At 45.2% G+C, this 26,199-nt stretch overlaps 1 protein-coding gene across 4 annotated transcripts in view; it reads left to right on the top strand.

The window, feature by feature from the left end:
* The window catches only part of LOC129715916 (uncharacterized), a 114,055-nt gene that overhangs the window by 22,239 nt on the left and 65,617 nt on the right, over positions 1-26,199 (top strand). For all 4 annotated transcript variants that reach the window (XM_055665822.1, XM_055665814.1, XM_055665809.1 and 1 more), the window contains exons 10-17: positions 7,706-7,768; positions 9,874-9,900; positions 10,524-10,553; positions 10,642-10,665; positions 14,559-14,597; positions 18,251-18,283; positions 19,672-19,707; positions 22,139-22,177. In XM_055665822.1, coding sequence (XP_055521797.1) covers positions 7,706-7,768; positions 9,874-9,900; positions 10,524-10,553; positions 10,642-10,665; positions 14,559-14,597; positions 18,251-18,283; positions 19,672-19,707; positions 22,139-22,177 — 291 coding nt within the window. The remainder of the gene's footprint in view (positions 1-7,705; positions 7,769-9,873; positions 9,901-10,523; positions 10,554-10,641; positions 10,666-14,558; positions 14,598-18,250; positions 18,284-19,671; positions 19,708-22,138; positions 22,178-26,199) is intronic.

The following is a 26,199-nucleotide window of genomic DNA, read 5'->3' as shown; positions in this document are numbered from 1 at the left end:
AAAGTGCTTTTAACACCATCCGGCCTGCGTTGCTGGGGAGCAAACTGACAAAGTTGCGGGTGGATGCTCCATTGATGTCCTGGGTCACCAACCACCTGACTGGACGACCACAGTATGTCAGGCTACAGAACTGTGTCTCGGACATGGTGGTGAGCAACACAGGGGCCCCACAGGGGACAGTGCTCTATCCCTTCCTGCTCAACATCTACACATCGAACTTCAGATATTACTCTGTCTCCTGCCCACTGCAGAAGTGATCCGATGTCTGCAATTGGGGGCTGCATCAGTGAGGGGAGGGAAGCTGGATACAGAGGTGTAGTCAATGACTTTGTTGAGTGGTGTGGGCTGAATCACCTGCAGCGCACCACCGACAAGACTAATAGCCCTGTCCCACGGTACGAGTTCATTCCAAGAGCTCTCCCGAGTTTAAAAAAAAAATCAAACTCATGGTAAGCACGGAGAATGAACGTAGCGGGTACGTCGGAGCTCGGGGACGTCACTTAGCGGCTCGTAACGCTAACGGCAGGTACTCGGGAAGACTCGTTAACGGCAGGTAAGCTCGGGAAGTCTCGTGAAGATTCTTCAACATGTTGAAAAATGTCCACGAGAGCCCCGAGTACCGACGAGCGGCCATTACCGTAAATCTCCGAGTTCGAATCAGGGCAAACTCGGGAGAACTCTTGGAATGAACTCGCACCGTGGAACAGGGGTTTAAGGAGATGGTAGTGGACTTTAGGAGGAGAGGAACACCCTTGACCCCTGTCTACATCAATGGTGTGGATGTGCAGTTTATCAGGGACTACAAATACCTTGGAGTGTACCTGGACAGTTAACTGGACTGGTCCAGGAACGCTGAGGCCCTGAAAATGAAGGGACGGAGCCATCTGTACTTATTGAGAAGGCTCCGCTCCTTCAACATCTGCTGTAAGATGCTGCAGATGTTCTACCAATCGGTGGTAGCCGGTGCCATCTTCTGCCCTGTCCTGTGCTGGGGCAGCAGGGCGAAGGCTGCAGACGCCAACAGGATCAACAAGCTCATCAGGAAGGCTGGCTCCATCCTGGGGGCGGGGTTGGATTCATGGGAGGTTGGTCTTGGAGGGGAGGATGCTCCTCAAACTGCGGAGCATCCTGGACAATACAGCTCACCCCCTCCATAACACATTGGTCAATCTGAGGAGCACCTTCAGCAACAGACTAGTTCCACCAAGATGCAGGACAGAACTCCACAGGAAATCCTTCTTCCCTGTGGCTATCACACTTTAAAACTCCTCCCCCTTCTGTCATGGGCTAGACTGAGACTGACTCCACCCCCCTCCCCCATCCTCAATCTTTGCTCATCCCCCAAGCCTTTCCACTCGTCACTTTAATTTCATGTTCCATGTATTTTGTGTTTTTATGACTGTTGGCAGATCAGGTTCCCTCCTGGGATCAATAAAGTTCTATTGTATCGTATTCTGTAAAGTGCCTTTTCCTTCTCCGTCTTTTTGTCCGAGAATAACTATGTAACTTGCATATTGAGTAAATGTTGGAAAAGGTGATTAGTAATGTCCCTATAAAAACTAGGCAGTCGTAAAGCAGTCAGGTTAAAAACTACCTTACACGTCTTTGTAGCCTGGTATTAGTGTAACCCTATCGCCTGTATCTTCCAATACTAACCCTATACCCCCAGTTTCCCTCAAGCCCTCTCATACTGTGGTGCTCTTGTGGTGATAGGGGGCTCCGCAGTGGTCAATTCCTGAACAGAGCAGCCTTGTCGCGTTCCCGTACAAGTATCATTTCCGTACTTCAGTGAGAATGATCTGTCGGTCCCGTGTCTCGGCATGACAAACATTAACATGGGATCCACCTCACGCGCACACCCGCTCCCCACTGTATGTCCCCCGAGCACCGTGGCATTTTCAAATGTTCATTCCACTGCACCGCATGTTATCAGGTCCCCCATGTAAAACCGCCTACCATTGGTACATCCCGCACCTGGTGGTACTTCGTCATTCCCTCAATTTACAGCCTGTATTGGGTTTGCTGTCCAGAGAGAGCTCATTAGGCTGACACATCTAATTATCCTAATTCGTTTGGGTGTAAGTTGTCGGGTACCATATTTACTGTTGCTGGAGAAATATGTTTGCATGGTTAAATCATTCCTGCCCAGGGTATTTTCTCAGGTGGGGACAGTGTTTCCACTTCGGCCCTTCCTTAAGGGGCTGTCCCACTTGGGCAACCTAATTCGCGAGTTCTGGCGAGTTTGCCCTCGACTTATATTCGCAGCATGGTCGACACGGGGTCCTCGGAAGTCTTTGTAACTTTCATTCATGCTCAAGAGTAGTCCCCGAGTACTCGAGGCCTCAGCTGGGATGCGGCGTATTTTTCAATATGTTGAAAAATGCCCGCGAGTAAAAAAAGGTCGCCATAGAAAAAATCGATACTTTTTTTACTCGTAGCTTTAGTTGTAGTAGGTCGGCATGTTAGTCGTAGGTAATCGAGGGTAGTCAAAGGTAATCAAAGGTAGTCGAAGGTAATCATATATAGTCTTCATCATAGTCGAAGGGAGTTCGAAGGAAATCGAAGGAGGTCGTCCTTCCCTCTCCACTATTCGGTGTCCAATTTTCCCAAAGTTAGTCGTAGCTAGTCGAAGCTAGTCTTCAGCATGGTCGAAGGAGATCTTCAACATAGTCAAAGGAGGTCTTCAACATTACATTTTTTCAAACTCTCCTAAACTCTTCTAAACTCGCCAATTAGGTTGCCCATGTGGGACAGCCCCAATAATTTCCACCAGGGCACACATTTCTCCATTCACAATTACCGAGACCAGTCCCACCCATCTGTGTTGTTGTCCCTGTTTTTGCTGGTACAACCTTAACTATTTATTTACCTTACCATTGTAACCTCCAAATTTCGGTGTATTCCCCTTTACTTGGTTATTTTCGTGCTCCCAGCTTCACACTCTCTGTCTATTAACGATTTTCCCTTTTAGACCATGCCGATGAATGGCCAACTCCTGTACAAACTGGGTATCCGATCCTTACCCTTGTAGCTTTCCAGTCCTCCCCTAATCACAAGCTCCAGTAGTTGCATCGCCCCTCCTGTCATTAATCACAAGGAGAAATTCCTGTCCATGTAAGGCTCGCTTGTAGTTTCATCATCACCGCTAGAAAGACCCTAGACCAGGGGTGGGGAACCTGCTGCCTTAAGGCCGCATGCAGCCTTCTAGGCCATTAAGTGCGGCCATTTGAATGAATCCAAATTTTGTGGAACAAATCTTTTTATTATTATTAATATATTTTTGTTCATCTTTTATTATTTTAATTTTAATCTTAAAATGAACGTATTTAAAATACCAAAGAGTAAAAGAAGATTCAACAAAATAATCCTCCCCGACTGACCGCCACAATTAAAACATTAGTAAGTCATGAGGGCTATTTTAACAAAATAATGTCCATTTTGAAGTATATCTAATTGAAGTTTCTTGGATGCAGCCTTATTAGATTACAGCTAACAATGCGGCATTCCACCATGAAAAGGTTCCCCACCCCTGCCCTAGACCAACTATCCCCAGCCTCTATCAGGGCCTTAGTTAGGCTCCATTTTAAGATACGATTCCTTCTCTCAACCATGCCAGAACTCTGAGACCGGGTATGGAATGTGAAACTTCTGCTTGACCCCTAACAGCATGCAAGCCCTCTTGATCACTTTTCCAGTGAAGTGTGTGTCGAGTTATGCTTGTAATAAGGCTCGTACGACGACGTAAACAGAGTATACCTTTAATCTGTACAATAGCAGCAACAGCAAAAGCCTCGTGTGCAAGCCCACGCAACTCCCCAACTGCCCACACCCTGGGTTCCAGTCACATCCGGTTACTGGAGCCTGGCTTCTGTCACACAGGGTCCTAGTGCCCGTCTGCCCAGCCTTACACTATTATTGCATAATACCACATCTCCCTTTCTTTGAGAACAAAGGGTGGACTACCTTTGTCTCTGCAGGTCTTAAGGGGTTTATTCTGCCCTTTTGCTGGAAGACCTGTCCCTGATCTAAGCATGCAAAATAGAAATAAAATAACTTACACGTTACCATACTGTGAACTATTCTTTAGCAGGCTGTGTTCTTCAAAACTTAAACTCTCAGGTTTCAGGTAAATGTAACAGGTTTACAGAACAATTTCACATCACATTCTCTCTTTTTCTTTATTGTAGAAAACAGATCAATAAATTACAAATCAAGTCTCTTCGGCTTTCCAACCTCTCTCCCACACCTGGTCCGCACAGTCTCTGTGGTGAGGCCCTCTCCGCTGGGTGATGCTGTCACTGGTGGAGCTGGCTCTGGTGGAGCTGGCTCTTCTCCCACCGGTGGCTCATCAGCGTCGACTATCTCACTGTTGGTCTGCAGCGGCACCAAGTGCTGCCGGTTCCTCCTCAGTGTGCCCTGAGGCACCTGGACGATATAAGAGCGAGGGGTATTGTGTGTAGATAGCACTTTGCCCTGGACTCGTGCATCGGTGATCCACACATCCTCCCCAGGTATTAGTGGCTCCAGATTTCTTGCTCCATGCCTCTTGTCAAAGGATCTTGCGTCGTTCCGCCTCTTCTCCCTTTCTTTGGCCCCCAGCGCGTTGTAGTCAGGCAAAACTGGATTCAGCAGGGTTGGAAGGGCAGGAACTGTAGTGCGGAGGCGGCGCCCCATCAACAGCTCGGCCGGGCTATAGCCGTTCCGTAGAGGGGTTGCTCTGTAGGCCAGCAATGCAAGATATGGGTCTGACGCCTTTGTTAGCAGGTTTTTCACGGTTTGTACAGCGCGTTCCGCCTCCCCATTGCTCTGACGAAACCTGGGGCTGCTCGTGATGTGCATAAAGCCATACTCTGCTGCAAAGGATTTAAAGTGGCTACCTGAGAACTGGGGCCCATTGTCACTTTTAAGAAATTCACAAATTCCATGACGAGCAAATATGGATTTCAGGTGCACCACCACATCTGTGGACCTTGTGGGTGATAGCAGCGCAACTTCCACATATCTTGAGAAATAATCTACTACTAGCAGATAAGTCTTGTTTTTCAGCGTGAATAGGTCAGCTCCCAAGGTTTGCCAAGGCCTGTCTGGCATCTCCGTTGGCATCAGCGGCTCTTTGACGTTCCTTCTCTCTTGGATGCAGGTTCTACATTTCAGCACCATGTCATTCAGCTGGCTGCTGAGTCCTGGCCACCATACCGTCTGTTTGGCCCGGCCCCTGCACTTTGTCACCCCCAGGTGTCCTTCGTGTAGTCTCTGCAGCACATCACCTTGTAAGGCTGATGGGATGACGAGCCTCGTGCCCCGCAGCAGCAGCCCATCGTGCACAGTCAGCACTGCTCTATCAGCCCAGTAATGTCTCAGCACTGCCTGCAGTTGGCTTTTGTCGGGCCAGCCGTCTGTGCAGTACTCCATCAGTGCAGAGCATGTGCTGTCTGCCTGCAGGTGCTCCCGTAGGCTGCTCAGATAATCTCCACTGACAGGAATGTTGCTGATGACAGAGCTACACAGCTTCGGATATTGTTGTTTCACTGATTCTTTGGTGATGCCGTCAACCCTGCACACAAGCTGAAGCCTTTCTATGGCAGGCCTTCCCAACAGTGCAGTGTGGAGGTCTTTTACTACATAAATGTTCTCTATGGCTGTCTTGTTGCCTCTGCGCAGTGTTTCTCTGGCTACGCCCAGGACAGAGAGTGCATTGCCCCCTGGCCCAAACAATGGGCGTGTCGACACTGCCAGGCGCTTCACATCATGCCCCCCTGTAATGTCATGGTACACCTCCGCTGGCATGGCGGTGACATCAGCACCATGTCTATTTTAAAGCACACTTTTTTTTGTCTCACTTGTAGCTGCACCGTCCACGGGTCTTTTCCAGCATCCACAGCTCCCAGGAAAAAGCTCTCTTCTTCCTCTGTAGTGACAGCATTGAGAGATTTTGCACTGTTTCTGCACACTTTGCCATAATGTCCCTTTTTGCCACAGTTGTGACACACAGCATCTTTAGCAGGGCATTCCAATTTTCCATGCGAGGGCATTTTTCCACATCTATAGCAGGCCTTTGAACCTGGCTGTGGCTGTGTATTAAATTTATTTTTGCCTGGTGTTTGTGCTTGTGGCTGAGGCTTTGAGGGAAATTTGGGTTTTCTGTAGCTTTTAGCATGCACAGCATCAACATTTGAGCACTTGCTAGCACCGCTATTTTCTCCTCTTAAGTCAGACCGCTGTCGTCTAACTTCTTCGGACTGCCTTGTCTTTGTTATGGCAGTTTCAAGGGTTAGTTCTCTGTCTAGCTGTAGCTTTTTTGACAATGAGACGTTTCTCAGCCCGGCCACTAACCTGTCGCGGATCAGCTCGTTCTGTAACTGTCCATAGTTGCAGTGTTCAGCTAATCCGTATAGAGCAGTGATGAAGGAATCCACCGTTTCTCCTGGCAGTTGCACACGCTGATTGACTTGGCTCTTTCGTAGATTACATTCTTTTTAGGTACAAAAAATGCATCAAAGCCCGCCTTGACATCCGTGTACACCTTCCTCTCATCTGCAGTTAGCGTTAGCCCCTTTAGCACATCTTCTGCTTCATCGCCCATGCAATACACTAACGTGTTCACCTGGTTTTCAGCCGTCGTCGCGTTTAAATTGCTTGCAAGCCGAAAGCGGTCGAATCTCCTGATCCAACGCTCCCATTCTTGAGGCTTGGTAAAATCGAATGGCTCTGGAGGTTGTATTGTGAACGTAGCAGTTGGTGTGGGTTGCGCCATATCTGCCAGCTCGTCTCCTATTTCCCGCCAAAACGATACACCGTCCTCTTCTTCTTTATTTATTTTCTTGCTTACAAGTCTCCCAGTTCTGACACCATGTTGAGTTATGCTTGTAATAAGGCTCGTACCACGACGTAAACAGAGTATACCTTTAATCTGTACAATAGCAGCAACAGCAAAAGCCTCGTGTGCAAGCCCAGGCAACTCCCCAACTGCCCACACCCTGGGTTCCAGTCACATCCGGTTACTGGAGCCTGGCTTCTGTCACACAGGGTCCTAGTGCCCGTCTGCCCAGCCTTACACTATTATTGCATAATACCACAGTGTGTCCCTTGATCTGAATCAAGGGTGGTCGTGTGTCCCCACCTAGATATGACTTCCTCTGCCAACATACAGGGTACCATCTCAGCAGAGCAGCCCCGGCACGGGAATGCTTCCACCCTCCTGGTGAAGCGGTCATTGATCACCAAGCAATACCGTTTACCGCTGGACTAGGGTAATGGTCCCGTGAAGTCCATCTGAATTTCAGCCCATGGGCCTTTAGGCACATTATAAACCAAAGATCCTATAGCAAGCAAGATAGTGCACTCGACGAAAAAGACGTTGTACGGTCATGGGCAGATTCATTGGTAATCTTCGGATCCATTTCTGTAACTGGCTTCCGTCTCATACAAAGATACTAGTGCGGAGACGGAAGCATCCTCGTAAAATCAAAGTGGATGAGAAAGTGGGATATCATAGAAATAGTGTGAATGGGTGATCAAAGGTCGGCATGGACTTGGTGGGCCAAGGGGCTTGTTTCCATGCTGTACCTTTTAATCAATCAATCAATCAATCTGCAGTCACACGAGTCTCCATATTACTTTTGCTTTCGTGTTGGTTTTCTCAGGAAAGCACGGAAAGCCGTAAAGACACAGAAAAAAATGAAACAGTTTCTTTCTTCCCTCTTAGTTCAAAAGAACGTGATTCCTAATGCGTGGAAGAAAACAACTTCCCCGGAAGGAAGTCTATTTGGTGAGTTGAAAACCAATGTCAGTATTTATGATGTGGAAAGGTGCAGAAAAACCTTGTGTAAGACCACAAGAAAAAGAATACATTTCCAGAGTCAGCTCCGTTTAGCCTGGGTTACGAATGCCCGACATGTACAGCCCCTACACACGAGCCAATATTTAGGAGATTGGCAGGATGGATTTGTCGGTTGCTATGTGGCTGCAGGCATCCTATGTCTGTGGGAACTCAGTTTCCAGCAATATCCTAGCATCTTGCAGATGAATCTCAATGGTTAAGTTAAACGCCCTGAAACGTCTGAAGAAGGGTCTCGACCCGAAACGTCCCCCATTCCTTCTCTCCAGAGATGCTGCCTGTCCCGCTGAGTTACTCCAGCATTTTGTGTCTACCTTCAAGTTAAATGCCCTGCTTTAACCACATCTTGCCCTTGCCCTTAGCCTTTGAAACCTTTTCCCCTCTCACCTTAAAGCAATGCCCTCCAATATTTGACACTTCCATCCTCGGAAAAAAATCTATGCCTTTTATAATTTTATTTACTTTCAACAAGTCTCATATTAGCCTCTGACACTGAAGAGAAAACAATCCAAGTTTGCCTAACCATGTAACTAATTTCCTCCAAACCAGGCATTCATTCTGGTAAACCTCTTTCACAGCCTCTCCAAAGCCTCCACATCCTTTCTGTGTTGGGGGCGACCAAAAGTGCACACAATACTCCAAATGTGGTCCAACCAAAGTCCTATAAAGCTGCATCATGACATCCTGATTCTGAAAGAGTTATGGACTTGAACTCCAAATCTCTTTGTACCTGAATGCTGTTAAGGGTCTTGTAATTTACTGTACACTTTCCCCTTACACAAGACTAATCGTAATGCAACACCTCACACTTGTTCATGTTGTAACTGATCTGGATACCACTGTATACTTTGACAGGCTTCTTCACCATCTGCAAGTCTACCACATTTTGTGTTGTCTGCAGACATACTAACCAATCCATCTTTACTTCCAAATCATGTATATGTATCGCAAACAATAGAGGTCCCAGTTCAGATCCCTGTTCTTCCACCAATACCCTCTGCCTTTAATAGGTAAGCCAGTTTTGAACTCAAACTACCCAATCACTGTGGATCCCATGCACTATAATTTTCTGGATCAGTCTGCCATGAGAATTTTGATCACATGCCTTACTAAAATCCATGTAGATGACATCCACTGTCCTACCCCTCATCAGTCACCTTTGTCACCCCCACAAAAAAAAATCACTCAAATTAGCAAGACACGACCTATCATAAGAACAGCCTTGATGACCATCCATAATTATCCAATTCTCTTCCAACCCCAAAGAATCCTCTCCAATAGCTCTCCTACCACTGATGTGAGGCTCACCGGCCTATAATTTCCTGGATTATCGTTACTTCTCTTCTTCAACAATGGAATGATATTGGCTACTCTCCAGCCCTCTGAGACCTCACCCATGGCTCGTGAAGGATCTAAGATCTTCATCAAGGTTCCCATGACAGTAAATCCTCGCACCAACAGACTACAGGAGGAGGATGGTGTCTGTTATTACCCATTGTTTGCTATAGCCAAGTGAGGGGGGTAAAGTTCACGTTCACGCGCGCGATACGCTGAGGATGTGCCCGGTATTCACGCTGCCGTCATGCTGCACGCTCTCTCCACTTCCGCAACCAGAAGCTCCCACCACCTGGCAGAAGTGAGGGGGAGGGGGGGGCAGCAATGGTGCAACTGTAGCCTTGGTCCTCTATAGCCGAAAGCTGCTACACAGAGGTCCGTTATTGTGAGTGATTACTATATTACCGTACATTTTTATCAGAGTTCATCGCCGGTAGCCCATCAGTTACCGCTGGGCCCGCTAGGTGAGTCCAGTGGATGAACGGCCAGTCGGGTAGGTTGGCAAACCATCCCTGTGTTTCCTGCTTCATTCTCAGACACTGAGAAACCATGCAGCAGACCAGAGGTGAGTACTGTCCAGCCCATTGACACAAGTGGGAACAACACCCCCTTCATTGTAAGTGTCCTTAGTCACAGTGTGCCCGCCTTTTTGAATCAGACACTGGCGCAACTACTTACGTGTTTCCATTCTCTGTCAACAGGAGCACCAGAAGATGAAGACACGGATTGTAAGTCCAAGGAAGGGGAAACAAATGTCAAGGACGGTTTTTTTGTGCTGTGAGAATTGTAAAGATTCGCTAGTTACAAACAATTTCAATGAACATCCGTGTACAGCCAAAGATGTAGTTGCATTGGATTTTCCTGAAGCTGTCACATACCATTGAGAACTTCACAAGTTCCTAAGTGATAGGAGCAGAATGAAGGCATTCAGCCCATCGAGTCTACCCCATCATTCAATCATGGCTGATCTAACTATCCCTCTCAACCCCATTCTCCTGCCTTCTCCCCGTAACTCCCGACGCCCTTCTTCCTGCACACTGACCCTCGACGATATCAATTGGGCACAATGGTAGTTTACATGTAACTGCCAGCTCCATCTCCTCCCTTTATCCTTGCTTTGGCTATAGACTGCTTGTTTCAACATCCAATACCCAATGAATGACAGCTGAGCAACAAAGATTGTCGATCGTAGCAACTTGTATCTGTGTTTCAGATTCTGTTTTATGAAATGCCCTGTCGTTCAAACTACATTAAATGTATTTTTAATTTTCTTACAAATTGTTACGTTACAAATTGTTATGAAAATGTTGAAAACCTGATTTGTGTATTTCTTTTTTTTCTTTCCCAATAGCGTTGCTTCTCGATCATGAACTGCAAAAATGTAAGGTCATGAAAGTTAAATTTGATAGACGTGAACATTTTTGGTGAATAAAATCAGCATTTATCTATTTCTCATTCTCCATCCACAGTTGAAGAACTTGAAGCAGAGCAAGGCAAGTGACAAGTTCTAGAGTAAGGAAGGATGTAAAATAGAAGTTGCAGCCGCAGCATGCAACGGTGGTTCAGGGGGGAAAGACCAGGTTACGATCAGCAAGGCACTGGAGAGCAGTGCAGGAAGCCACAATGGAACTGGATAATCCATGGGCTTCAAGAAAATTCCTTCACTGAAATAAGATGACAAGAATACAGAAAAGATTTATGAGGTTGTTGCGTAGGAGATGGGGGGGGGGGAGGGGGGGGTGACCTTTTAGAGGTGTATAAGGTCAAGAGTGTTTTACCCAGTGTAGGGGAATCAATAACCAGAGCACGTTGCTTTAAGGAGAGAGGGGAAAGATTTAATAGGAACCGGAGGGGCAACTTTTCCCACACGATCAAACTGCCAGAGGAAGTAGTTGAGGCAAGTCTTCTAACAACATTTCAAAGACACTTGGACAGGTACCTGAACAGGAAAGATTTCTATCCACAACCTTTTAAACACTGAGCTGTTCTTTGATTTTTGATTCTGGCTTTTGTTAGTTTGGTGGGAGCTAATTATCTTTAGAAACTGATTCAAGACTGAACTTGAAAGGAACTCCATTAACATCAACAAAAAAACAAAATGTTGGAGGAAATCAGGCAGCATCTGTGGAAGGAAATGGACAGATGATGTTTTGGGTCAGAGCCCTTCGTCAGACTCTGCGTCACCCACTGAGTTCCTCCAGCACTTGGTTTTTCTTCTCAAGATTCCAACGACAGTAGTGTCGAAGCTTTAAACATTAATATTCTCCTTGCATCATTCTCTAGTTGAGGATTCTACAATGCCACAACCCTCCATTAATTCTTTTTTTCCCACTCGTGGTTCAGAGTGCCTTGGTTTTATTTATTTCCTTTGTGTTGCTTAATTATCCTGATCACATGAAACAATGTCTGTTTCTCCAGAGATGCTGTCTGACCCGCTGAGTTACTCTAACACTTTGTGTCTTTCGTCAATATATAAACCAGGATCTACAGTTCCTTCCTACACAAATCTCCTTGTGATCTGCTCTGTCCCAATGAAAGCAGTTCAGAACATGGTCTGATATAATAATATTTTGCTCAATGTGTCAGTGGCAGTACATCACAGGCCAATGGTGCAGAGTTGGTAAATACTGTACAACATGTACAGTCAAATGAGCGGAAGTGGAAGTGGTGGAGGCAGGTTCATTGGTATCATTTAAAAATAAATTGGATAGGCATATGGATGAGAAGGGAATGGAGGGTTATGGTATGAGTGCAGGCAGGTGGGACTAAGGGGGAAAAAAAGTTGTTTGGCACGGACTTGTAGGGCCGAGATGGCCTGTTTCCGTGCTGTAATTGTTATATGGTTATATGGTTAACATAGTGGGTGAGAAAATTGGATAACAGAACTGGTGTGAATGGGTGATTGATGGCCAGCATGGACTCGGTGGGCCAAAGGGCTTGTTTGCATGCTGTGTCTGTCAAATAATTTTAAAAAATGCAAAAATATTGCAAATGCTGGAATTCCAAGATTTTAAAAAAAATACTGGGAACAGGCAGATTCTGTAGATCTGGCAGCATCAGTGGAATGACAATCACACTTAATGCTCCAGGTTGATTCCGTTTTGTCTCACAGCACCAGAGGGTTTGATCCTGACCTCAGGTGCTGTGTCCTTGGCCAGAGTGGGCAACACCGGAAATTGGAGGAACAGCACCTCATATTCCGCTTGGGGAGTCTGCATCCTGGTGGCATGAACATAGAATTCTCACAATTCGGTTAGCCCCTGCTGTCTTCTCCCCTTCCTACCTCTCCCTCAGCCCTCGGGCTCCTCCTCCTCCTTTTTCCTTTCTTCTCTACCCCCACCTCCCAATTGTCTGAAGAAGGGTTTCGGCCCGAAACGTTGCCTATCTCCTTCGCTCCATAGATGCTGCTGCACCCGTTGAGTTTCTCCAGCATTTTTGTGTAACCTTCGATTTTCCAGCATCTGCAGTTCCTTCTTAAAAACTCAGGTGCTGTGTGTTTGGAGTTTGCACATACTCCCTGTGACACCTTGGGTTTCCTCCAGGCGCTTTGGTTTTTCCCCACACCCCAAAGAAGGGCAGGTTTTATAGGTTAATTGGCCTCTGTAAACTGTCCCCATTGTGAGTCAGTTGTTGTGAAAGTGGCATATCATAGAACAAGTGTGAATAGGTGATCGATGGTCGCTGTGGACTCAGTGGGGCCTGTTTCCACACTGTATCTCTAAACAAAACTAAACTAAACTAAACAGAACAGACCCTTTGGTCTACCTTGTCTATGTCGACCTTGATGCCAATTTAAACTTATCTCATCTGCCTACTCATGGTCTATATACCTCTAATCTAATTTGTTCATATACCTGCCTAAAGTCTTCTTAAACATCACCATCATACCTTACACTACCACCACCCCTGACAGCCACCATGATGTGTGTAAATCAATTGCCTTACACTGCTCCTTTAACCTTTTCCCCGTCAACTTAAAGCCATGACCTCTGGTCTTTGACATTTCCACCCTGGGAAAACATTTATATCTACAACTCCCATCATTTTATATACTTCTATCAGTTCTCCCCTCAGCCTCCACTGCTCCAGAGAAATCTCTCTATGAAGCTAATACTCTCCAATTCTGGCAATATCCCAGTGAACAGCAGTCATGGGATCTGCACAAGAAGTAGGGTGGGAAGCTTGAGAATGGTATTGCACAGGGGCATTGGTAAGGGGACTGGAAAAGACTGGTAACGCACACTGGTTGTGGCTGTTGTAGGGTACTATAGAAAGATTAAGGGTAGTACAGGGCAGGGAAACAGTAGTAGCTTACATGGGACAGGACATTGATAGATCGAATAATGTGGTCTCCTGCATAAAATCAGTGGTACCTGAAACTTACTTACTTACTTACTGCCTATGATGCCCCCTGGCATGTAGGGCAGCAACGAAGGTCCTCCACTCCTGTGTGTTCTGGGCTAGCTTCTGGACACTACCCCAGGTCAAGTCCATTGTTTTCATTTCCTCCTCTACAGTTCGACACCAGGTGGTTTTGGGTCTCCCTCTTTTCCTTTTCCCTTCCGGTGTCCAGTGCAGGGCTATTCTTGCGATGCTGTCTGGTTCTCTTCCTTTTGGCTTTCACCATTGACATTCATCCTAGCATCTGTCGATAGCCCTGGAAGTCCATCACGCCCAGTAGTGTCGATTCCTTCAGTTGCTGTTTCCGTAACATATTTGTTATACGAGACAGGGTTGTTAGCCCTGTGCTCAACCTCCAACCTGGAGGACCAGTGGATCGCTCTTCGTCTCGCCTCTACCCTTCGACCTGTCCAGCATGGGAGACCCTAACAGGAGACGAATCTCCCGCTGGCATAGCTCTAGGGGTCACTGAGACACACAAGCTCCCCGACCACGACAAGGTTGCAATCCAACGGGGATGGTACCTGAAACAGAGCATTAAAAATAAGGTGTTTAAGAAGGAACTGCAGATGCTGGAAAAATCAAAGGTAGATAAAAATGCTGGAGAAACTCAGCGGGCGAGGCAGCATCTGTGGAGCGAAGGAAAAGGTGACGTTTCAGGTCGAGACCCTTCTTCAGACTGATGTGGGGGTGGTGGAGGCGGGAAGAAGAAAGGAAGAGGCAGAGACAATGGGAGAGCTGGGAAGGGGAGGGGAAAGAGGAGAAAGAAGGACTACCTGAAATTGGAGAAGTCAATGTTCATACCGCTGGGGTGTAAACTACCCAAGCGAAATATGAGGCAACGCCTTTGTAAAAGGAGTGAAGGGTTATTGTTTGACGCAAACTCTGTGAATGTTCTGAATATTAATTAAAGTGAATTACATTTTCTGCGTTATCTGCAGTGTAAGTTGCACATTGTGCCTAATAATTGTTTCTCTCTCTATAGAACGTTTGGCAAAAGAAGAAAAGGAGTTCCTCAGACGGCGTAAGTAGTTATAAGAGCTACCAATTGAATCAGAATATATTACATTGAAAAACGAGCTGCGGGAGAAACTTGGCAGATGTATATATCAAAGCTGTTTCTAGAGATTTTTGAATTGAACATTTTCCTTCGGATAAAGATCCTGTCAAGCTGTCGAACGGATTTTATGTAGTAAAGTGGTAAATTTGAACTTTTATCCATTGATGAAATGTGAGAGTCAAAGGTGTTAAATTGTCGTATGTACCAGAAACGCTACAATGAAATTCTTACTTGCTGCGTCTCTGTATAGGCCCATTAATGCAACAACACATAGAAACATAGAAACATAGATAATAGGTGCAGGAGTAGGCCATTCCGCCCTTCGAGCCTGCACCGCCATTCAACATGATCATGGCTGATCATCCAACTTAGTATCCTGTGCCTGCCTTCTCTTCACACCCCCTGATCCCTTTAGCCACAAAGGACACATCTAACTCCCTCTTAAATACAGCCGATGAACTGGCCTCAACTACCTTCTGTGGCAGAGAATTCCAGAGATTCACCACTCTCTGTGTGAAAAATGTTTTCCTCACTTAAAAGATTTCCCCCTTATCCTTAAACTGTGACCCCTTGTTCTGGACTTCCCCAACATCGGGAACAATCATCCTGCATCTAGCCTATCCACCCCCTTAAGAATTTTGTAAGTTTCTATAAGATCCCCCCTCAATCTTCTAAATTCTAGCGAGTACAAGCTGAGTCTATCCAGTCTTTCTTCATATGAAAGTCTTGACATCCCAGGAATCAGTCTGGTGAACCTTCTCTGTACTCCCTCTATGGCAAGAATGTCGTTCCTCAGATTAGGAGACCAAAACTGCACGCAATACTCCAGGTGTGGTCTCACCAAGACCCTGTACAACTGCAGTAGAACCTCCCTGCTCCTATACTTAAATCCTATTGCTATGAATGCTAACATACCATTCGCTTTCTTCACTGCCTGCTGCACCTGCATGCCTACTTTCAATGACTGGTGTACCATGACACCCAGGTCTCGTTGCATCTCCCCTTTTCCTAATCGGCCACCATTAAGATTAATAGTCTACTTTCCTGTTTTTGCCACCAAAGTGGATAACCTCACATTTATCCACATTATACTGCATCTGCCATGCATTTGCCCACTCACCCAGCCTATCCAAGTCACCTTGCAGCCTCCTAGCATCCTCCTCACAGCTAACACTGCCCCCCAGCTTCGTGTCATCCGCAAACTTGGAGATTCAACACGAGAAATAAATATACAATCATCCACAGTACAGTGAATTATCAGTTAACGAGGTAGCCAGACCATAATTGTACAATCTGAAGTACAGAGAGCATCCTAAACAAAGTCTACAGTAGGTTGTGGATGAGGTAGGCAGGTGTTTCAGGAACCTGATGATTGATGTCAATAATATTGTGTTTCACAATATTCCAAGTTTGACCTCACCAACATCTTTTACAACTATAAAACGATGTCCCAACTTCTATGTTTAAGAAAGAACTGAAGATGTTGGAAAAATCGAAGGATACAACAAAAATGCTGGAGAAACTCAGCGGGTGAGGCAGCATCTTTTGGAGAGAAGTCTGAAGATGGGTCTCGACCTGAAACGTCGCCTATTCCTTCTCTCCATAGATGCTGCCTCACCTGCTGAGTTTCTCCAGCATTTATGTCCACCTCTCAACTTCTATACTCATTTCCCAGACTGATAGAAAATAGACAATAGGTGCAGGATTAGACCATTCGGCCCTTCGAGCCAGCACCATCATTCAATGTGTTCATGGCTGATCATCCCCAATCAGTACCCTGTTCCTGCCTTCTCCCCATATCCCCTGATTCCACTATTTTTAAGAGCCCTATCTAGCTCTCTCTTGAAAGTATCCAGAGAACCGGCCGCCACCACCCTCTGAGGCAGAGAATTCCACGGACTTACAACGCTCTGTGTGAAAAAGTGTTTCCTCATCTCCGCCCTAAATGGCTTACCCCTTATTCTTAAACTGTGGCTCCTGGTTCTAGACTACCCCAATATTGGGAACGTGTTTCCTGCCTCTAGCATGTCCAAACCCTGAATAATCTTATATGTTTCAATAAGATGCCCTCTCATCCTTCTAAACTCCAGAGTGTACAAGCCCAGCCGCTCCATTCTCTCAGCATATGACAGTCCCGCCATCCTGGGAATTAACCTTGTGAACCTAGGCTGCACTCCCTCAATAGCAAGAATGTCCTTCCTCAAATTAGGGGACCAAAACTACACACAATACTCCAGGTGTGGTCTCACTAGGGCCTTGTACAACTGTAGAAGGAAATTTGCTAATGTTACTTTGAATCCCTTCATCTAAATCATTGAAGTATATTATAAATAGCTGCGGTCACAGCACCGAGCCTTGCGGTACCCCACTAGTCACTGTGTGCCATTCTGAAAGGGGCCCGTTTTAATCCCTCCTACTCTTTGTTTCCTGTCTGCCAACCAATTTTCTATCCATGTCAGCACTCTATCCCCAATACTATGTGCCATATTTTTGCCCTTTATTCTCATATGTGTGACCTTATCAAATGTTTTCTGAAAGTCCAGGTACACTACATCCACTGGCTCTCCCTTGTCAATTTTCTTAGTTACATCCTCAAAAAAAATTCCAGCTGATGAATGCCAGCATGCTAAAAGCCTTCTTAACCACCTATCTATCTGCAATCCCACTTTCATGGAACTATGCACTTGTACTCCTAGGTAACTCTGCTCTTCAACACTTCCCAGGGCGTTACCATTCACTGTGAAGGTCCTGTCCTGGTTGGATCCTGTCCTAAAATGCAACTCCTCACACTTATCTGAATTAAACTCCATTTGCAATTTCTCGGCCCACTTGCTCAGATGATTAAGATCCCACTGCAATTCATAATAATCAAGTCAAGTCAAGAGAGCTTATTGTCCCAGATAGGACAATGAAATTCTTGCTTGCTGCAGCACAACAGAATATTGTAAGCATAAATACAGAACAGTTCAGTTCAATATACACATAAATAAACAGATAAAGTGCAATAGGCTGTTACAGTTCAGAGTCTGTACGTTGGGGAGTTTAATAGCCTGATGGCTGTGGGGAAGAGGCTGTTCCTGAACCTGGATGTAACAGATTTCAGGCTCCTGTACCTTCTACCCGATGGTAGCGGAGAGATGAGTGCGTGGCCTGGATGGTGTGGGTCCTTGATGACGTTGGCAGCCTTTTTGAGGCAGCAACTGCGATAGATCCCTTCGATGGTGGGGAAGTCAGAGCCGATGATGGACTGGGTAGTGGTCACAACTTTCTGCATTATAATATTTATAATATACATCTTCACTGTCGACAATACCACCTGTTTGAAAGCAGTACCCCCCCGTAGAATAAAAGGTAAACAAAATGGGTAGAAAATTATCTAAGTGCCAGGAAACAGAATGTAGTGGTGATGATTGTTTTTCAGACTGGAGGAAGGTGTACTGGAGTACCCCAGGGATCTCTACCACGACCAATGTTATTTCTTAATACATGTTAATGACAGGTGTGCACTTGGCATAATTTCCAATTTTAGATGATACAATGCAGTGCAATGTAATTTATTATTGTTCAATAGTTGTACTTTTGCTTTGCTGAGACCGTATTATTTTTTCTGTTAACAGGAAACGAAATGTTGGCTTCAGAATTAGGTGTAGGTAAGTAATATGGGTCGGAGAAATCCCACTTACAATTTTATTTTGAACAGAATTGCAATTTTAAAGTTTAAATTGTTGGTGTTTATCAGTTAAGTAGAAAAATCTCCGGGATATATTTTTTGAATAATTTCAGAAATCCTCCATAGTAACTTGGACTGAAACCCTAGAAAGGCCAGGAAGTCTGACATATTTCCACGGGAACTCCAAGAGATTACATTTGGATTCCTCCATTTTCCTGGAAGGAAAAGTGGTCTCACATAAATCAAAGATCTACTTAGTGTGAGGAATTCTAGTTAAAGCCCGTGGGTCCCAGATAGTTTATTCCAGGCAGCTGTCAATGATCCAGTAATGAATCCATTAATGATCAGGCGAGGGAGGAAGGAACTATGAGTGAATCAGATATGGGGATAAGACTCAGCCCAGACAGGCTCTTGTGGCCAGACTGAACAATAGAAGATAAGACAGCATCATGATATGGGTGCCCATCCTGGTTGTGTTAATAAAAATGGATGTCGTGGTGAACAGCCAAAGTAAGATGCTATCCTCTCGGGCAAGAAGAGTAAGGGGGAAGACTCTGTTTACCATCCAGTACCAATGGCCGGAAGAGAACAAGGATTGTTAAGCTGTTGTGGTCCACCTCACTTAGAATAGAATAGAATAGAATGACATTTATTGTCATTCAAACAGACAAAGTTCGAAAGAAATGTTGTTCCTGCAGTCATAACATCAAAAAAAAAACAAGACACACAATTAACACAATTTACACAAACATCCATCACAGTGAATCTCCAAACACCTCCTCACTGTGATGGAAGGCAAAAGTCTTATCTGTTCCCTGTTCTTTGTTTCTTCTCCCGCGGTCCAGCAGTCCAACTGCTGCGTCGAGGCGATCGAGGCTCTTGAGGTTAATGCCCCCGGCGGGCGATGGTAAGTCCTGCGGCCATTTAGGCCGCACCGGGCGATGTAAAGCCCTGCTCCGGGTCTTGATGTTAAAACCCCCGGCGGGCGATGGTAAGTAAGTCCCACGGCCGTTTAAGCCGCGCCGGGCGATGTAAGGCCCCGCTCCGGGTTGTTTTAAACCCCGCGATTCGGGCGGGAGAAGTTGCCGTTGCGGGAGCTCCGAAAAGCGGTCTCCCACCAGGGACCCGCGAGCTCCCGATGTTACCGTCCACCGGGCCTGCAGCCGGAGCCTCCGACGTACCGAAGTCGGGTCGCAGCCCTTGAAGACGGTAACTTAGGGAGGCAATGTGCAAATATTGCATCCAAAATATAAAGTAGAATCACATAGACAATTATCTTGAGATTACTACATGATCCACTGTTTCATGAGATTTGATGACTAAAACTAGAAGCTTCATGATTTAAATACACGTGTTGTTTATTTGCAGCCGGAAGTGTAAACATGGAACAAACTGAAGAAGAATGTAAGTTCAGACATTACGCTAGTTCACACATTTTAATATCTTTAAAATCGGATTGTGTGTTGCCAAGTATGATTTGACTTTTACGTCGCCATTGGCTCGTTCGTGCAAAAAAATCGAACGGTTTCTCACAGTTCCACAGCAAGGTTTCACAGGCCTGTGAAATAGGTATGTTGCATTAAGAAGGAGGGAGACTTCTGCAAATACTCAGCTTGAAAGGCAGCATCCGTAAAGAGTGAAACAGAATTCATACTTCAGGTCAATGACCCATTATTGTGTGATCTAAAATGTTAATTTTCATTCTCTCCCTGCTGATGAGTAATCAGTTCAGATAAATGTAAGTTGGTGCATTTTGGGAAGTCATACCAGGGTAGGATATTCACCATGGATAGTAGTGCCCTGGGGAGTGTTGTAGAGCAGAGGGATTTGGGACTACAAGTACATAGTTTTCTGAAAAAGGCATCACAGATAGATATGTGGTGAAGAAAGCTTTAGGCACATTGGCCTTCATCAGTCAGGGAACTGAGTACAAGCGTCAGGATGTTATGTTCTGGTTGTATAAGACTTTGATGAGGCCACACCTATGAACAATACAACCTGTATTGTTTACAGTTTAGGTTACCCCTCGATAGAAAAAACACAATTATGCTGGAACAATTGAAAAAGAGATTTACAAGAATGTTGCCAGGACTTGAGGGCCTGAGCTACAGGGAGAGGTTGGGCAGATTCAGACTTTATTCCTTGGAGCAAAGGGGATTGAGGGATGATCTTATAGAGGTCCATAAAATCACGAGAGGAATAGATAGGGTGAATGCACAGAATCTTTTTCACAGAGTAGGTGCATCAAAGCATAGAGGGCACAGGTTTAATGTGAACGGGATCTTAGCAGCAACTTTTTCACACCATAGGTATAGGGAACAAGCTGCCAGTGGAAGTGATTGACAGGCCCTATAACAGCATTTAACACAGGATTTGGACAGGTACATGGATAGGAATGGTTTAGAGAGATGCAGGCCAAACACCGGCAATGGGACCAGCTCTGATGGGGCATCTTGGTCAACATGGAGAGTTGGGCCGAGAGCCTGTTTCCGTGCTGTATGACTCAATATTCCCTATCCAGCTACGTATTTCCAGCATTCCTGTTTTTATTACAGATTTACAGCACCTGGAGTTTATTTTGCTTTTTGCAATGCTTTGCATTCTTAGCCTAAATCTCTTTTGTCAAGCTCATGCTCAGTGGATAAACATGTACTGGCATTGCCTTGGATGGCACATCACAGCTTGTGCTGCTCAGGTCAGCAGCTAAATCATTGGAGAAGCAAAAACATGAAGGGATTTAACTTGAGGGTAAAAAGATGATTCACTATGACTTCCTTGTAGTTAATTGGCGATGGGAAGTAAATGCTGGCTTTGGCTGCGATGCCTTTATTCTGAAAATAAATAAGTAGAAAATAAACAAATGACAAAATTGTATCAAAGCCATTTGAAGATATTTGTCCAATATTTATTACAAGTGTGGGGAAGTTGAATTTCCAATCTATTGACAGCTGCATAAGACCTTGGTCAGGCTACATTTGTAGTATTGTGTGCAGTTCTGATCACCCACCATAGAAGGATGTGGAGGCTTTGAAGAGGGCACTGAAGAGGTTTACCAGAATACTGGCTGGATTAGAGGGTATTCGCTATAAGGACAAGTTGAATAAAACTTGAATTGTTTTCAATGCAATATCGCAGGCTGAGGGGAGACTTGATAGAAGTATATACAATTATGAGAGCCACAGATAGGATAGACAGTCAGAACCTTTTTTCCCCGTGGTGGAAATGTCAAAGACGAGAGGGCACAGCTTTAAGGTCAGTAGTTTAAAGGAGAGCAGGTTTTTTACACAGACAGTGGTGGGTGCCTGGAATGCATTGACAGTGGTTGGCGGCGGAAACAGATACAATAAGAAGCTTTTACATAGGCATATAGATATGCAGGGAATAGAGGCATATGAATCATGTGCAGATTAGTTTAATTTGGTATCACGTTCAGCACAGACATTGTGAGCCGAAGGACCTGTTCTTCCACTGTACTGTTGTGTGTTGTATTTTCTGACAGGTTTAGAGTGACTCTCAGTCTGAATATTGAATGGTATTTGTATTGGGGCGAATCCCATTCACTTCAGATTTGCAGCTGGTCTCTTCTGATTGTATTGCATTTGCAGCATGTTTTAACAGCCTGAACAATTTTCTTTCCTGTTGACGGTAAAATGAAAGAAAATCAGAAAAGCTGATTCACTTCAATTAGCAAAAATAATCACTTTAACTTAGAATAAAATGGGAATTTTCTCTATAATTGTTCTCCTTCCACTCAGGTATGGGATTTAAAATTTAAAAACGGTATGTAACCCATCTTTTATGTTATATTAACATCTTGGCATTCCTCTGACCACAGTTAGGTTGGCACGAGAAGAACAAGAATTTCTGGAACTTGGTATGCAGAGTAGTTTAGTTTAGATTAGTTTAGAGAAAGAGCATGGAGACAGGCCCTTGGGCCCACCGAGCCCGCACCGACCAGTGATCCCACACAACAACACGACCCTACACACACGAGGGACAATTTTACATTTACACCAAGCCAATTAACCTAGAAACCTGTACGTCTTTGGAGTGTAGGAGGAAACTGAAAATCTCGGAGAAAACCCATGCAGTTCACTCGGAGAATGTTGTACAAACTCCGTACAGACAAGCACCCGTAGTCAGGATTGATCTGACGCTATAAGGCAGTAGTTCTAACGCAATGCCACCGTGCCGCTCTAAGTAGTGGAAAGAATTTGAAGGCTCATGGGGCCTGTCCAAATGAATATAGTTCCAATGTGAACTAACACTTAAGATAAGATAGTTTGAGATATTGGGAACAAATGCTGAGTTATCATCTCAAATTAAAATAAAATTAAAGTACAGGTTTCAGAGGTTATGGGGAGAAGGGTGGAGAATGGGATTAGGGGGGAGAGATCAGCCATGATTGAATGGTGGAGTATACTTGATGGGCCAAATGGCCTAATTCTACCCCTATTCCTTATGAACTTAATGGGATAACATAGAACTGAGTTGAATGGGTTATCAATGGTCAGTGTGGACTTGGTGGGCCGAAGGGCCTGTTTCCATGGTGTATCTTTATAATCTATATTCCATACTACCCTGGAGCTTTTTCATTTTTCAAAATGTGATTACAGATGTGCTCCTCTCTCTTCCTTAGACTATCTGAAGGTCTACCATATTCCCCAGCAATGTGACAATACTTTTTTTCAATTCAATGTAACTTCTTCCGCTGATCCTTGTAACATATCATTCAAGAGTTAAGAGTTTAATTATCATATGTACCAGCAATGGAACGATGAAGTTCTTACTTGCTGCAGCTTAACATGCCCATAAAAAACAAGAACATGCAAATAAATATATAATACAATTAATTAATAACTGTAATACTAGGTAACCATAATATTGCAAAACCAAAGTCCATAGTGCAACCAAAGTCATTGTCCATAGATCATATTTGCTAAGGTTTCTGTTGTGTTGTGTTCAGGAGCCTAATGGTGGTTGCTGGGAGGAAGCTGTTCTTCAACCTAGTGGTCATGGTTGGCTGGCCCTTGTACTAATTCCTGATGATAGTATCGCAATGAGAGCGTGGCCTGGGTCGTGTGAGTCTGTGATGAAATTAACTGCCCTTTTTGAGGCAGTGTCGACTTTAGATTCCTTCGATGAAGGGGGCGTTAGAACGTGTGATGGACTGGGCAATGTCACTCTCTGTCATCTTTGTCCCTGGATGTTGGAGTTGCTGAACCAAGCCCTGGTGCAACCAGTCAATATGTCCTCGACCACACACCTATGGAACTTCGATAGAGTATTCCAGGACATACTGAATCTCCTCAATCTTCTCAAAGAGGAGGCACTGATGAGTTTTGTGATGGCATTGCTGTGTTGGCCAACAGTTGATACAACAATCTGACAGTTGTGATTGCTTGCGTAAGAAGGATCTGTAGATGCTGGTTTACACTGAAGATAGATACAAAAAGCTGGAGTAACTCAGCGGGACAGGCAGCATCTCTGGCGAGAAGGGATGGGTGAAATTTCGGGTCGAGACACTTCTTCAGGCTGGTTAGGGGTAATAGACGGTGATGTGGTGAGATAAAGAACAAAGATATGCAAAAAAGGTAACGATGATAAAGGAAACATGCCATTGTACGCTTGTTTGTAGGGTGGAACTGAGAAGCTAGTGCGACTTGGGTGGGGGAGGAATAGAGAGGGAGGGAATGCTGGGGCTCCCTGAAGTAAGAGAAATCAATATTCATATCACTGGGCTTTAAGGCAATGGGGAATAAACAATAGATACAGGAGTAGGCCATTCGGCCCTTCGAGCCAGCACCGTCATTCAATATGATCACGGCTGATTATCCATAATCACTACCCCGTTCCTGCCTTCTCCCCATATCCCTTGACTCCATTATCTTTAAGAGCTCTATCTCTCTTGAAAGCATCCAGAGAACCGTCCTCCACCGCCCTCTGAGGCAGAGAATTCCACAGACTCACAACTCTCTGTGTGAAAAGGTATTTCCTCATCTCCTTTCTAAATGGCTTACCCCTTATTCTTAAACTGGCCCCTAGTTCTGGACTCCCCCAAACTGCCCAAGCGAAATATGAGGTGCTGTTCCGCCAATTTGAGTTTAGCCTCACTCAATGCAGGAGACCGAGGACAGAAAGGTCTGTAGGAATGGGAAGGGGAATTAAAGTGTTCAACAACGGGAGATCAGGCAGGTTCAGGCGGGCTGAGCGAAGGTGTTCCCCAAAATGATCGCCCAGTGCGTTTGGTGTCGCCGATGTGTAAGAGTCCACATCTTGAACAACGGATACAGTAGACGAGGTTGGAGGAGGTGCAAGTGAACCTCTGCCTGACCTGAAAGGATTGTCGGGGTCCCTGGACAGAGTTGAGGAGGGAGGTATAGGGACAGGTGTTGTATCTTCTGCGGTTGCAGAGGAAGGTACCTGGAGAGCGGGTGGTTTGGGTGGGAAGAGATGAGTTAGCCAAGAAGTTGGGGAGGGAATGATCTCTGCGGAAGGCGGAAAGGGGTGGAGATGGTAAAATGTGGCTAGTGGTCGGATCCCGTTGAAGGTGGCGTAAATGTTGGAGGAATTGTGATTGCTTCTTTAGTTATTATTGCCATTCACTCTCTTTTATCCATGCATAGACTTCTGACCAGTCTTTCAATAACAACTGAAGTGTCGTATGTTCATCCGTCTTTTATCCCCTATGATTAATTTACCTTGTAAACTCCTTGCGCCTCCTAAAGCTCCATTCTTCTTCTATCGATATAAAGTGCTGGAGTGACTCAGCAGGTCCGGCAGCATCTGTGGAGAATATGGATAGGTGACACTTCAGGTTGGGACCTCTTGTGCCTGTTTCCAACCGCATTTGGAGTTTGAATGCTGATGCAGGAATGATCCCTTCGATGATGGGGAGCCATCAAGGGAATGTACAGGAAGCATTGCCTTGGAAGATTGTGGAGATTCAGTATGTCCTTGAATACTCTATCGAAGTTCCACAGGTGTACGGTAGAGAGCATATTGACTGGCTGCATCAGGGCTTGGTTCAGCCAATATCGTCAAGGACCCACATCCCTGTTGCCATGCCCTCATTTCACTTTTGGCATCAGGAAGTAGGTACAGGATCCTGAAAACTGTGACCTCCGGTTCGATAACAGCTTCTTCCTAAAGGGGCTGTCCCACCGTACGAGCTAATTCAAGAGCTCTGCCGAGTTAAAAAAAAAATCAAACTCGTGGTAAGCGCGTAGTATGTACATAGCGGGCACGTCGGAGCTCGGGACGTAATGCTAACAGCACTTAGCGGCTCGTAACGCTAACGGCAGGTACTCGGGAAATGCAGTAAGCTCGTGAAGATTTTTCAACATGTTGAAAAATGTCCACGAGAGCCCCGAGTACCCACGAGCGGCCATTACCGTAATTTTCAGAGTTCGAATCGGGGAAACTCAGGAGAACTCTTGAATTAGCTCGTACAGTGGGACAGCCCCATAACAATAATCAGGCTCTTGTGCACCACACAATGGCTTTGGTGATTTTTGCACTTGTATTGAAGTTATTAATTAATTGATTGAATTTTTGTTTATTATGAATTATCTACGTGTATTGTGTTTACAGGCCTATGCTACTTCAAGTAAGAATTTCATTGTTCGAGTGCCAGTACATGTGACAATTAAACGCTCTTGACTATCTCAGCTCTTCACTCTTGACATAGCCAGGGCTCAAAATTCAGCTCTTGGACAAGAAGGCATGTCTTCACCAAAAGAGTAGCAATTCCTTGAATTTTCTCTCCAACTGGGGTAGGGGGCTAGGTAACATGGTGTCCTGTCGCAAATTTATCATTATTAAAATTAACAAATGACAAAGGTATATTTATCCCCTACTCCCAATTCCTCCCTCTGCGCCGCATCTGTACCCAGA

The sequence above is a fragment of the Leucoraja erinacea genome, chromosome 2, assembly GCF_028641065.1.
Source record: "Leucoraja erinacea ecotype New England chromosome 2, Leri_hhj_1, whole genome shotgun sequence".
Classification (NCBI taxonomy): domain Eukaryota; kingdom Metazoa; phylum Chordata; class Chondrichthyes; order Rajiformes; family Rajidae; genus Leucoraja; species Leucoraja erinaceus.
This window is presented reverse-complemented; position numbering and strand designations above follow the sequence as displayed.